Source organism: Vidua chalybeata, chromosome Z (assembly GCF_026979565.1).
Source record: "Vidua chalybeata isolate OUT-0048 chromosome Z, bVidCha1 merged haplotype, whole genome shotgun sequence".
Taxonomy (NCBI): domain Eukaryota; kingdom Metazoa; phylum Chordata; class Aves; order Passeriformes; family Viduidae; genus Vidua; species Vidua chalybeata.
In genome coordinates this window covers 50186486-50200989 of record NC_071570.1, presented here as the reverse complement: position 1 = coordinate 50200989, position 14504 = coordinate 50186486, and the positions used below count along the sequence as shown (strand labels likewise).

General features: G+C 36.7%; 1 protein-coding gene across 1 annotated transcript in view; it reads left to right on the top strand.

Moving 5' to 3' along the window:
* TEK (TEK receptor tyrosine kinase) overlaps positions 1-12514 on the top strand; it is a 41251-nt gene extending 28737 nt beyond the window's left edge. The window contains exons 10-23 of the mRNA XM_053932301.1: positions 41-202; positions 1013-1147; positions 1906-2199; positions 3469-3768; positions 4259-4416; positions 5678-5888; positions 6817-6927; positions 7269-7459; positions 8005-8118; positions 9003-9073; positions 9661-9701; positions 10796-10892; positions 11387-11486; positions 11628-12514. Coding sequence (XP_053788276.1) covers positions 41-202; positions 1013-1147; positions 1906-2199; positions 3469-3768; positions 4259-4416; positions 5678-5888; positions 6817-6927; positions 7269-7459; positions 8005-8118; positions 9003-9073; positions 9661-9701; positions 10796-10892; positions 11387-11486; positions 11628-11702 — 2060 coding nt within the window. The 3' untranslated portion in view covers positions 11703-12514. The remainder of the gene's footprint in view (positions 1-40; positions 203-1012; positions 1148-1905; positions 2200-3468; positions 3769-4258; positions 4417-5677; positions 5889-6816; positions 6928-7268; positions 7460-8004; positions 8119-9002; positions 9074-9660; positions 9702-10795; positions 10893-11386; positions 11487-11627) is intronic.
* Positions 12515-14504: the final 1990 nt, after the last annotated feature.

Genomic DNA, 14504 nt, shown 5'->3' with positions numbered 1-14504 from the left:
GGAGCTAAAAGGTTAGTTTAATACTTGCATTCTTGTTCAGTTCCTCCTGTGCCACAGTATGCCCCACGGCTGACAGAGAGAGGACATAATTTTCTCATAATTGATATCAATGCTGAGTTACACAATGGAGATGGACCTGTTGTGTCAACAAAACTTCTGTACAAGCCAGCAAAACATTATCAGTCTTGGATGTCTGTGGAAGGTAAGAGGATGTTCTTTAATTCCCTTAAAGACAAACTTCACCTACCAACTGAAATGTCATGTGTTTCTGTTCCTGATTAGCCTCAAAAGACTCTACAACGCATAGAAATTAAACCTTTTGTGACTGGATGTGTGACTGTTTATCATTACACATAATATTCATGTAGATGTGTTACATCAACAGTTGTTGAAAGTGAATATTCACTTCAGGAACAAAAGGTTTTCCCCTCCTTCTTTAGGATTATTTGTACTCAGTATTGGGCCCATCTGTTTTAAACTCCCATGCAAACAGAAGGTTTCCAAAAGCAGTGGGCAGAATAGAGACATGCTGGGGCATCTACCATCTTGCATTGCCTTCATGGTGGCCCTAGTGAGACAAATAGTTACCAAAATATTTATCAGTAATGGTATAGGCAAAATGATACCTGCTTATTAATTAGATGACCTCCTCCAGCTATCCTTTCAAATTTTATGCATAGCCTAAAATATTACAGGAAACATTACAGGACCTTTAACAACAGCTGTTACTAAATCAGTATAACCCAAGATCTGTGTACAGAAAGGACACTGACTAAGCAACCAGTATTGTTTTGTCCTGAAAGAAGGGCAGATGAAGCAACCTTTGGAGTGGGTTGGAGCTCAACTTAAAACCAGTTATTTTATACTTCTAATTAGTTTATCCTACTGAATCAAAAACAACAACAAAAAAAAAGGAGCCTGTGTACCTTAACTTGTATTTTCCAAACATCTTCTTCCATAACATATTTCAACATGGGCCATGGCATTACTTACTTTTGACTTTTGTTCTCAGTAAAAGGCACAACTAAAAGACTGGACAATCTGGAGCCCAAAACTGAGTATCAGTTCTGTGTTCAGCTGAGTCGGCAAGGGGAAGGTGGGGAAGGCCATCCTGGACCACAGGCCAGCTTCACAACAGCTGCACTTGGTAAGGGATCACTGTGGCTTCTTAAAAATGGGGTATTTCAGCTCTTTTTCTTTGCTGTCTGTTCCCTGATCTCTGTCATAACACTTTCACTAGAGCAAAGAAAGTTGCTCTTGAAAACCTTGTAGACTCTTTCAAAAGAATCTCAGGCAAATGGATATTAAAAAAAAAAAAAAAAAGGGGGGAAAGAAAAGAAAAAACCAAATCAAAAAATGAAGAAAACCAGAAAAAGACAGAGCTATTATTTTCCCTGATTTAGAGATGAGAGATCTAGGAAAGGAAAATTTATACATTTTGGCTGGCTATGCAACAGAGTTGGAGATAAGAATAATTTTTTTGCAGTCCTTCCTCTTAATGTCAGATCAATTTACTTTAAAAATGAAGATGTTTTAACAAGCTGGAGAGTTTTTAGTCCATTTAGGATAGATCCCAAACTAAATAAACTGAATATAGACATACAGAATAAATGAGGATTGCACCAGGACCTATCTAGCAAGACAACAACTTTTGGCTTCTCACATCTAAAAAGTCCATCTGCAACACCAGCTCATTGAAGATGCCATTTTATTGGCACATCATCTGTTGCTAAGATACTATGGGACTATCAACAACTCTTAGACGTAACTTTAGCCAAATTATGTGGGATGGCTGAGAGAATTACCCTATGTCACCCCAAACTGGGGCAAGTGGTTGGGAATAACTGTACCCCTATTTTACCAGACATGAAATGTTGTTCCCTGTTTCACTGTGGCTTTTCCAAGGTCTTCCTCCACCAGAAGGTATCACTCTCTTTCCAAAAAGTATGACATCACTGAATTTGTCATGGCATCCCTTAACACTGAGGACAGAGGATGATATTCGTGTTGAAGTGGAAAGGAAGAGCGTGAATGACAACGGTGACAAGAGCAGTGTTATTACTCAAGTGCCAGGAAATATGTCTACCCTGATTATTAAAGATCTTGAGCCTAGACAGCAATACATGTGCAGGGTACGGGTGAACACCAGGTCCCAAGGAGAATGGAGCAACTATCTGTATGCATGGACTTTCAGTGACAGTAAGTGCTGATTCACATCCTTCTGTTTAATTCTTCATGTAACCCGCAGTGGTCAGACTAATTGTCACTTGATGACTACATTAAATGTAATCCTTTATTTTGGTAACACTTAGTTCCTGATGGTCGCTTATGGTTGTTATTGCTATTGTTTGGAAAGCTCAGCATCCAAAGGAATTCTTCTGCTGGAAATTGTCAGGAACTATTAATGTGGGTTTCTTTTAAATGGAGAAAAACAAGCTTGAGAATCCACATCTTCATTTCAGTGCGACTCATGCTTCTGACACAAGTAGCGGGTTTTTTTCCTCCTCAGAATGATGAGCCATCAGTGTTCACTACTCCAAGCTCTTTTGTTACTCAATTCGGCTATGACAATACAGAAATAGTCAGCACTTAAAGAAGAGAAGATACAGTGCAAGCTAAAATCCCTCTGAGCAAAGAGTAGTTAAGTGTGCTACACTGAAGATCATCCTTGAATTCCCTGAGTGTGAGCACTGTGCTTTCACACCACCACAACAAACACCCTATCTGAATGAAGTACCATCTGAACAGCTGTCCATCTGAATGGCTGATGGGTGACACTGCCCTTACCACACACTTGAAAGGTGGGCTTTTTCTTCCTTATAGGTCATGTAAGGAGGCCCTCACTGAAATCCTACATGTGTTAGTGGAAGTAACAATGTCTGTCATGGGACTCTCCATTTTCCTGAGCTCTGACACCAAACTGCACTGAGAAACACATAAGGGTACTGTTTTCCAGGAGAAGGTACTTAGCTTATTATTCATGGCTGTGTCTACAAGTCTGCAAGTGTAGCGCTCACCCCTGCTGGTGGTTTTCTGATTAGATTTTTGGAAGTGTTGGTATCAATTTCTTTTCTCTCTAACAGCCTGACAGGTAATTGCTCTTAGAAGCAGTGAAAGTATGGGACATGGGAATTACAAGGGAATGATGATACAGCATAGAAGGAAATTAATCCTTTTTGCATTAACCTGAAAGCAAATATGGTGTGCTTGCATACAGCTCAGAGGATGTGTATCTTCATCCAAGACAGTATGTTGAATGCCACTCCAACCTCTGCTGGAAGTATGGAATATTGCTACAAGGATGACAGCACATCAAGATCATAAAATTATTGCATTCAGTTACCATAGCTCATCAAAAAAAATCTGTTTAGAACAGCAAAAGCACTGAGGAAAATGTTTTGTTCTCTATGGAAAGGAGAAAGAGGTGGTGTACACGCCAATGCCTTGTGTGTTTGTGTTTGTTCTCAGGAATCCCTCCTGCACCGAACAACATCAGGTTTTCTAACACCACAGACACATCCTCAGTCATCTCTTGGACAGCTGCTGAGGGTCATTCCATCTCCTCCATCATCATCAGCTACAAAATTTATGGCAAGGCTGAGTACAACCACATTGATATTATCATAAAGAACACCAGCATTACTCAATATCACCTCAAGGGCCTTGAGCCAGACACTGTGTACCAGGTTCAGATTAATGCTCAGAACAATATTGGCTTGAGCAACCCAAACACATCGTTTGAACTGAAGACTCTTCCAGAAACTAAAGGTTAGTTAATCCATCACACTGGATTTGCACAAACCAGCACTGTATAAACGAGTTAGCTATGACATTGTCATTATACTATTTTTTTAATCTGAGTTTTCTTTTGCTATTAATTCTGACACATTACACAGCACCACCAAAGTTTAATTTCACTGCATAGTATTGATGAAGTGACAACATGAACCATTTTTGTATATCCACTGAAAAGGGCCCAATAACTCAAAAATTAAAGGAACTGCATACAGCAAGACCATTAGATCACTGAATGTTGCTTTATCTCTTCTCTGACTGAATTCAATAGAATATGTAGGTGCTCATATGTATGAAACTCAGAGCATCCAATGTTTCTGACATTTTTGGAAAACAAAGGGATGTATCCTTAGCTCTTTAAACAGTTTACAAGACAGGAGTATTCAGTTGCACATTGGTAATGTATTACTAAATTCAGAATAAGCTGAAAATGATGATGAATTCTTACGTCCTTCTTCAACAGCTTCATATGAATCAAAAGGAGGCAAAATGTTGCTTATTGCTATCCTTGGCTCTGCAGGGATGACCTGTGTGACAATTCTCCTGGCCTTTTTCATCATGCTGCAGTTAAAGCGAGCCAACTTCCAGCGTCGAATGGCTCAGGCTTTCCAAAATGTGGTGGTGGGTTTCTGGCTTTCCTGTGTCAGTTTCGTTATTAAGTTTAGCTCATCTTTTCCCATGTTTTCTTTCAATTTCTTTTTCCTGGCTTTCCCAAACACTGTCTTCACTTAATGTGTACAATTAGTACTGCCGTAAAGCTTCTCTACTAGTGACCCAAAGCTAAAGCCATCATAGTTACGGGCTAGGAGGTAGAAAACTTGACTTGAAAAAGGGTTTGCAGACCTTTTGCTCTGCTCCCTCTTCTGCCTTGTCACACTTGTATATGACAAGTACAAGCCAGACAGAATAGAGGAGCCTGTTCTGTCTCTATGAAGTCATGCCTGATTTTGAACACTACCAAATATTTAATGTTACTTTCGAGCATCATCAGCTACTGATACATGCTCATCCATTTTCAACCTGGGGACAGTCCACCAGGGATCTATCAACAGCAACATCATAGTTTTGGCTGTGGGAAATTGCTGAAGGTTTTAACATCACATAGATATCTCTCTATGCACACATATTTATTTGGATCCTGCTGCAGTCTTTTAATGACTCTGCTTTCTGGTGCTTTTCTCTGCCTTCAGAGGGCAACCTGTGGGGCAGAATGAAGCTGGTCCAAAGAGCTCCTTCATATCTAAATAGGTTGTTTCAGAAATAGGGGTGTGGGGCTCACCCAATCATATGATCAGTCTGCAGACCACACTAAATGGCTTTGTCTCCTACTCCTAAAACTCTTCCCACAGAAGTTTTTTATGAGAATATGTAACTGAAGAGGAGATGTCTCCTTAGGCATGGAAGAAGATAATTTCCTCTTTCTTTTTATTTCCTTGCTTCTTCTTGTATCACCCTTCCTGCTGAGCCTGAGCAACACAAGATTTAATTAATTAAGCCTAATATGAGATAAATCTTAAACCTGAGACTTATAACTGGTTTTGAGATCTGTTTTATCACATTATTTTTGCCCATGTCCTTCATCTTCAGAATGATTATAAACTGTTCAAGAGGCCCAGATCTAAAAGGTAATTACACACAAATTGCAAGCCTGATTAATTTTGTGGATCTGGGCAGAAACTGCTTGTTGCAGTTCAAGTGGCTGTAACTGTGTAATGTACTCACTCTGGTGTATGTAAGAGATGGATTAAGCTCTGTATGTGTGTGTGTGTGTGTGTGTGTTTGTGTGTAGATGAGTGAGCAGAGGTATTTGGGAAATGTAACCAGGGCATTGCTCAGTGAAGTAGAAATCACACTTAATGTCATTTTCTTAACTCTGTTGCAGAGGGAAGAGCCAGCTCTGCAGTTTAACTCAGGTACTCTCACTCTGAGCAGGAAAGCCAAAAACAGTCCAGATCCTACTATTTATCCAGTTCTTGAATGGAATGACATAAAATTTCAAGATGTGATTGGGGAAGGTAACTTTGGGCAAGTCCTGAAAGCACGCATTAAGAAAGATGGCTTACGCATGGATGCTGCAATAAAAAGGATGAAAGGTAGTAAAGACCAGCAATTCTGTGACTAAAGAGTTTCTTGACTGTGTATTCCAAATGTTTCTTTGTCATACAAAATGCTTAGTAGCCCTCTTTTAAAGCTAAAATAAATATTCAAAATTGCTAATTAAATTGTATCAGGTGTCAGTAGGCCAAGATTTGTCAACAACTGTATTTCTGCTGGGTAAAGTTGGTTCCATTTCTCCTCAGTGGTTGATATGATTAACTATCATGTATTTTTCAATTCATAGATGAGTATGAGCCTCACATGAGTTCATCTGCAAGGCGAAATGCATTGGATAGATAGGAGCAGAGAGCTGGGGCACAGCATTTGCTCATCTTGTTCACTTTAGCTGTTCAGAGACAACTGCATCTATGCATCTATATATACCCATACCATGGGGATCATTACTTTTCTTTTTATTCACTGGGCATGAAAGCTACATTCCAGAGAGAGCTACAATACATACAATATGGCAAGAATATACATGTTTTATTGTAATTCACCAGGTCATTATCTAGGCAAATTGAAAAATACTTTTAAGTGTGATGATTAATTTAAAAATAGTTAAGGTCTGCATAACAGGCAGAAATAGTCAACAGCACACATATGGAAGGATTTTTAAGCAGCTACTTTTCATAAGATCTTCTACAACATTTTACACTCTCAGGTAAGAAGAGAGTGACAGGGTCTGTTAAGATATTTCCTTTCTCTGCAGATAGCTTCTACAGACATTTGTTTCTCACTTTTTTTTCCCTCTGATTGAAAAATCCTACTTTTTTCTGTAAATACTAATGTACCTTACAGTTTTTCTGCTGGGGTTGAAACAGTAGTGGCCCAAGCAACACAGAGTCCTCATAATTAAAAAAAAAATATTGTTATAAATTCAGTTCAAACTAAAACATAAATGTGTGCTTTTTTGATTTTTAGAATATGCCTCAAAAGATGATCACAGAGATTTTGCTGGAGAACTTGAAGTTCTTTGTAAACTTGGTCATCATCCCAACATCATAAATCTTTTGGGAGCATGTGAACATAGGGGTAAGATACTATTGAATGCATGTACTTTAAAAATTAGTTTTAAAAAATCCTCTCACAATATATCCCACACAGTCCCGAGAAACACTAGCAGGTCTCTGTGCAACATTTGTTAAAAGGTCAGATAAACTTGTGTTTAGATCTACAAGCCCACATTAATGCTCCAGAACTGATATTAAACATTAGCTCTAAATTCTTCTCTACTCCTCGAAATTAGCCTATTTGACATTTCCCTCCAGCCTGTTTTATGTTGATTTCCTTTTTTCACTCAAGGTAGTATAAATTTCTAAAGACTATTACTGACCATTTCTTACTTTGTGATATGCTATCTGATGTTTCCTTAGGATATCTTTACCTTGCTATTGAATATGCTCCCCATGGAAATTTACTGGACTTCCTTCGGAAAAGCAGAGTACTAGAGACAGACCCAGCATTTGCTATTGCCAACAGTACTGCATCTACGCTTTCCTCTCAGCAACTTCTGCATTTTGCAGCAGATGTTGCCAGAGGGATGGACTACTTGAGCCAGAAACAGGTCAGTCTCCAACTCTCTACCCCCTGAAAGCATGGAAAATACTTTTCCAGGGAATATGCCCTTTAATTACATTAATTTTTAATTTTAGCTTCTATAGCACACACTGAATGAGATTTATTTTGTTGTCTCCATTTAAACTTATCAAATACTAGTTACGGGGAATCATGGAAGAGGCATTAAAACCTAAAACAACATGGTAATTAACTGCTATCATTTTCAGATAAAGTTTAAAATGTTCTTGGTAGTGACGTACCAAGCCAATTTATTTGTTTTATGTTCTTATTCCAAATGTTTGCAATTTTCAATACAGAAGTAAAGTAATACATGTAAAACTCAATGATACTGTTTTCATTATTATTATTATTATTATTATTATTATTATTATTATTATTATTATTGTTGTTATTATTATTAATTTTTTATTATTTTATTATTATTCTATTATCATTATTATTATTCTATTATCCTATTATTATCATTATTCTATTATTATTATTATTATTGTTATTATTATTATTATTATTTAATTATTATTATTATTTTAGTTTATTCATCGAGATTTGGCAGCAAGAAACATCTTGGTTGGAGAGAACTATGTTGCAAAAATAGCTGACTTTGGCTTATCAAGAGGTCAGGAAGTTTACGTTAAGAAGACCATGGTAAGGATCAAAACAAATTGATACAATCTGTTCTTTAAATTTTGCTTTCTTATTTCTTAATCTGTGTTTTCATATTAAAAAAATGCAAACTTATAGGTATTACAGAACTGATTATTTAAATTTTATTAATTACTATGTAAAATATGCATGTTTATTAATATACACATAAACATATCTATTTGTAAACAAATCCTATACCAGGTCTGTAACATAAAATGTAATTTAAAATAATTTATATGAATATGGATGACAGTAAAATAGATGAGTCAAGATGGTCTAATTCTATTGAACAAGGCCAAAGTTAGCAAGAAGGTAACCAGGCGTACATCAGGGTGTGTCTAGAGCCAATGCTTTGGAGATCTGAAAGAAGATATGTAATAAACATAATGTAGCTAAACACCAGAAATAGCACTCTGTTGTCAAGGCAACATGAAGGTCAGAGGCATCATCTGAGGTATTATTTACATTTCACCTTGATGCTGATCGGATAATTTTTATATTAACTTTCATGTGAACTGTCCTTTGGGAAGCAAATAATATAATCATAGGATCATGGAATGATTGTTTGGAAAGGCTCCTTCAAGACCATCTAGTTCCAACCCCACCTTTCACTACACCAGGTTACTCAGAGCCCCATCCAACTTGGCCTTGAACACTCCCACATTGACAACTTCTTTGGGCAACCTGTTCCAGTGTCTCACCACTATCACAATAAAGAATTTCTTCTGTAAAACTGCACAGGCTTAGTAAGTTTTTTTACTTGATAAAGTTTACTTGCATAAAGTCAGTTTTCACTAAGGTAACACAGAATGATTCTTGGCATACAAACTGCAATATTGTTATACCAACAAGTAAAAAATAAACTTTCATTAAATAATTTCTAGGGCCGGCTTCCAGTGAGATGGATGGCAATTGAATCTTTGAATTACAGTGTTTACACCACAAATAGTGATGTGTAAGTATGTGTTCAGGTGGCATTTAAAAAAAATTAAATATTTTTCCATATGAAGGAAAGTTTGACAACTAGCATGAGACATCCACTCTTAACTCAAAATACTCAGTAGTAATGTCAGCATGAGTTAGCAATGGAAGCAAAAAATAAAACCCATAACAAAAAAGTTACTTTTATTTCTTCATCAGGGTCTGATCAAGTTCTGTGTTCACAACCTACTTGGATGTGCCCCATTACTTTAGCTGTACTTCTTATTCAAAATTGGAGACCTGCTGAATATTTGGGAAACCCAGAAAATATTTGTATTTTATTTAGGAAACTAGAAATTGTATTTGGAAAAGCAATCCTGTAATTTCAGTATTTGCTGAAAGCTCACAATTTGATAAAGGTCTTTGGTTGACTCAGAGTGAATTAATTTTGCTATTTTTCCTGCTTTCTGATACAAGCTCCATCATCATGCAAAACTACAAAAATACAGAAAAACATCACACTTCCCTGTGTTCCCTGAATACTAGCAAAACTACCTACCATTTTAAAATTTTCATTCTTGTTGCATTCTTGTTGCACTTCATAATATCCCTCTATTGCAGATGGTCATATGGTGTCCTCTTATGGGAAATTGTTAGTTTGGGTAAGTATCTGAATTTTGTACTGCACAAATAATCTGCACCAAGGCAGCTCTATTCACTCAGTCTTTTAAAAAATATTGCTTCCCAATAGATGTCAATTTTCTTTGTTTTTTTCTGATACATTTTATTTAGGTTCAGTATGCTTGGAAATTCAATTGTCAAATTTTCAATTCAGGTACCATTTTAAATGAAAAAGAACCATAACGACCATGTTTTCATTACACTGTAAAATCCAGGCCATACCTAAATATAAATTCCAAGATATCATATGATTAGCCTTAGTACAACATGCTTTGAGTCTGGTGGGTGGCTTTTCCTCAGCTTTCCTGCATTTTAACTCAATACTTATATTTTAATGATATTGCAGGGTGGAGGAGTAATCACCTCCTACTCCAAATATTCATGAAGAAAATTTTTGAACATTAACCGTCAAATAAAATTTAGAGTTCATTTCTGCAGACACCTTTACCCATCATGATTGTGATACAGCCTTGCACCACTCAAAATCTTTGTATTACACCTCTCTTGTGATTTGCCTTGGAGATGTGCCCATGGTCTGCTGGCCAGGAGATGCTACTGACTGTGGTGCACATTGCCGACTGGACTCTGGATCTCTGATTTGTTCTTGGCTTTCCTTACTAAATGGGTTCTTACTAGATATGGATGCAGTGTGGAAAATCAAGAGTCTAAGCAGCCAAATACCTACAGAAAGGGGCAAAACCAGCTGACAGTAAGAGCTCCATGAGTCCATACCAGATCTTAAAATTATGATGCTAATGAAGGAATGACTTCCCAGTGACATCAACACTATTGAAAAAACATTTTGAATACTATCAGATCCTGGCCCTCAGACTTGTAGAGAAAAGTAGGCCAGCTCCATAGATGAGAAAATTGACACTTAATTTTACTTTTCTCCTCCATATTGTGCGTCAAGCAGTAAGGAAGCATTAACAATAAAAATGTAGCTGCAAAATACCACCTAATTTTGGATTAATTTAGCTGTTACTATGTTAGTCATACCTTTCCATTTCTACTATGATATTAAACTTTCTTTTATTAAAACCTGCTTCTGTTCATGACAATGGTTAAACTTTAGGTGGAACACCATACTGTGGAATGACATGTGCAGAACTATATGAAAAACTCCCTCAAGGGTACCGACTGGAAAAGCCTCTCAACTGTGATGATGAAGTGTGAGTATTGCCTCAGAAAAAACCTAAAAAAGAAATAGAATAACACAATCTCAGCTATAGAAAATAGATTATTTCTACAAGAAACTAACAAACAATTTTTTTTTAACTGGAAAATATAAAAACTACATTAAAAATTAAAAAGGTATACAAAACATAAAAACTACATTAAAAATTTTAAAAGTGCCTAGGTCCTTTTGTATACAGCATACACTGTTAAGTTGCCATGAATACTTTCTCAGGCTCTCTGTTCCAGCCAGTTATTCTGTTCTTTATACAACATGCCAGGGTTTTAGCTCAAAGAGAGCTTTTTGATTATTCCAGAGTAAAAGAAACTCCTTTTCATTCAGCAACCAGCTATGGAAAATGTAACTTCAGCTATGTAGAAATCCATTTCCCTCTGAAATGTGGAATATGCACAATCTTTAAATTATCAAAAATTTGTAACTTTAACCTATGTATCTAAACTATCAAATGCTGGTGTTCGATTTTTAAAGGTATGACCTAATGAGACAGTGCTGGAAAGAGAAACCATATGAAAGACCATCGTTTGCTCAGATACTGGTGTCACTGAATAGGATGTTAGAAGACAGGAAGGTAAGAATAAAACTCTATTTTATATAAATATATATACTTACAATTATATAAATAATTAGGCTATAAATAATTTCAATATTATTTAGAGTTCTTGAGGTAATGCACCTTGCATCAAATCTTCTCTGCTTATTTCCTTTCCAGACCTATGTGAATACTACCCTATATGAGAAATTTACTTATGCAGGCATTGATTGCTCCGCTGAAGAAGCTGCTTAAGATGGAACAAATATTCATTCATCGATGATGTATTACAGAAAACCAAAATTCAATCTGCTGGAGCCCAAAATGTGATGTGCTGTGTAGAACTGTGTATAGTTCTAACTATTTATAATACAGCAATACTGTTTTACCACACTTACGTGTGTGTATATCACACAGTAAACTCTGCCTTCATAGGCTGTAGAAGTGTATATACTGTCCGAAGCAGCAGGTATAGACTAAAGTCATCAAATCTGTTGTTTCATTTGCAGGGTTTTTGTTTTTCCTAGTAATGTAGATATAATGTCTACATACATATTCTAATGCATTAGGTATTGACATTTTAGAGTTTTTTTATGTTTTCCAAGAGCTACTCATAGCAAAGTGGTAACTTATTGCAGTATTCCATATACATTTCATTGTGTTTGAAACAAAAATGCTGGACATTTGCAGTGCAAAAATAGAATGTGTAATCCGGTGTGCTTAACAAGGATAATTAAGACAGACTCCTGTTTGAATGCAAAAGTCAGCTAGATGAAATAATCTAGTCAAAAATTCTGTTGACACTTGTAATATAAAAGGCATGCTATTGTTCTTTCATTGCTTAGTGTGACTGTGAGTTTTTGCCCATATGCAAAATATACATATATTTTGAAGTGTTTAATGCTATCAGAGGCAGCCATACAGCAATATTAGTGAAGCGTAGTGTTGAGGAGCATACTATATATTGTAAATCACATTTTTACAACTCGCCTGGATATACATGAGACTTATTCAATTTGTATTTCATTTAATAATTTCACAATATAATTACTACCAATTATATACAAGCAGGGCTTACTTACTTTTGTTTATTTTACCCTTTCATTCTGTCTGTAGTGTGGTATGCCCTCTTACAAAATATCATACTCTAATGCTTCAAAACACTGATATTTGTCCTGCCAGAAAGGTCCCTAGTCCTTAGGTAAGACAAATAACAGCAGGATTGGCTTGAACTTCTGGTGTCAAGCCAAGTACCAGGGTTTTGGTGGATTTACCCTATCCAGATTTCACATAGTAGCCAACTTCATGTTTTGCACATATATTCCCCTCTTGCCCTTGACTTACCAGCTCACAGCTGTCCATCAGACCACAATGGTGTCTCAATTGGGTGCAATAGGTCATCCCCTAAGACTTGGAGAAAGATGCTTGAGAGAGTGCAAGATTTCCCCTTCTGATTCTTACTTTGTGGATGGGTATGTGATTGGTTACAAAGTGGGGGTATCATAGCAGAGTATAGAGTAACATTAATAATACGCCAAACTGACTCAAATAGAAGCACTATTAAATATTTAATATTCCCTATTAAAAGGGAGTAAGCCAACAAACAAGGGTGCTGAGATGACTTGTGTGGCCTTGAGATAGGCAGAACTTGCACTGTAAACCAGGTGCTAGATGTAAACTAGGAGTTTTGTTGTTGGGGATTAAAATAAGTTTACTTATAGAATATTAGAAATTATCTGTGTAGGTTTAAGTTTAATTGTAACTTGCTTTCACCTTAGCATGAGCTCACCCTGCTCAAAACTTAGCGTAGGCAAACTTTAAATGAACTCTTATCATAATGGCTAAGCAAGGGAAAAAACAGAGAAAGACTGGTTATCTTCAGATAAGGGCTGAGTCCCTGGAGGGTCCCAAGACTGCCCCAAGTTGGAATATAAGAGCAGTTAATGGCACATATACATGGAGAATCCAATGAGGTGTTAGAAGACCCCAGACCATAAATCACCACAGGACTAAGAGTCTTATGCAGGGCATGTGATGAGCGCGTGAAGGTCGGGTGCACAGACTGTAAGGCTATAAAGGCCCAGGGATTTCTTTGGTCAGGGTCCCTCTCTGGTGGCACCCAGCTCAAACTGGAATAAACTGACTCTGCCTTAGAACCCAGGGTCCGATCTCTTCTTTCACGTTTACACAGAGCACACAGATTCACTGGAACAAAGTACAGCTCCAAAAGAAAAAAATAAAAATAAACACATTCCACCACATTTTTCAAAAGAGACTACCTTGGCCAATGGTTTTTGAAGCATGGCATTGCAATTTGCAGTTGAAGTACATTCTTACTAATCAGTGAGGGGAATAAGAATGTACCTCCAAGGGTGTTTTTTAGACTTCCAGGCAAATGTGGCCTTTGCTGGAATTGCTCCAACTTCTGTACAGAATTTTCAGAGGTACAAAGAGGTTCTTCTCTCATACTGTCATACATTTCTAACAAGTAGACAAAAATTACTATTCTGCTATTTTATGTGAACCTCTCCTTCTGTGGCAAATTTTTACCTGGAACATTATGTCACAGAATTAAAGCATCAGAGAGTCATTCATCAACTCAATAGCTCTTAATATTGTCTGCATTTTAAGTGCTTAAATCTCACTGTAAATTGTCCTGAAGGACAATAAGATATTATAAATATTCTTCTTATATTCTTTTATATTGTAGCACATAACAATTTTCTACATTTCTTACCTGGACACATCTGTGAGCTGTAGGGAACTGGCTGTAATGGATGTAAAGAAAGCAAGACAGAACAGTTTAAAGAGAATGTGAAACTTAGAACTTAGCAAATGCTGGTGCTAGGAAACCACTCATTCAAAATGGACAAGCCTCATCAGAAATGGGAGATATGAGGCAGAGACCAGTTAGACAGACTACAGGAAGGCAAGCTTAGGAAAACAGAGAAACCACAACTGTTCCAATGTTTGGAACCATCATTCCCTGTTGTTTCACTTTTTAACAAGTTTTTGTGTCCCTTGTAAAAAGAAATTTGTCAGGATAAATGGCAACTT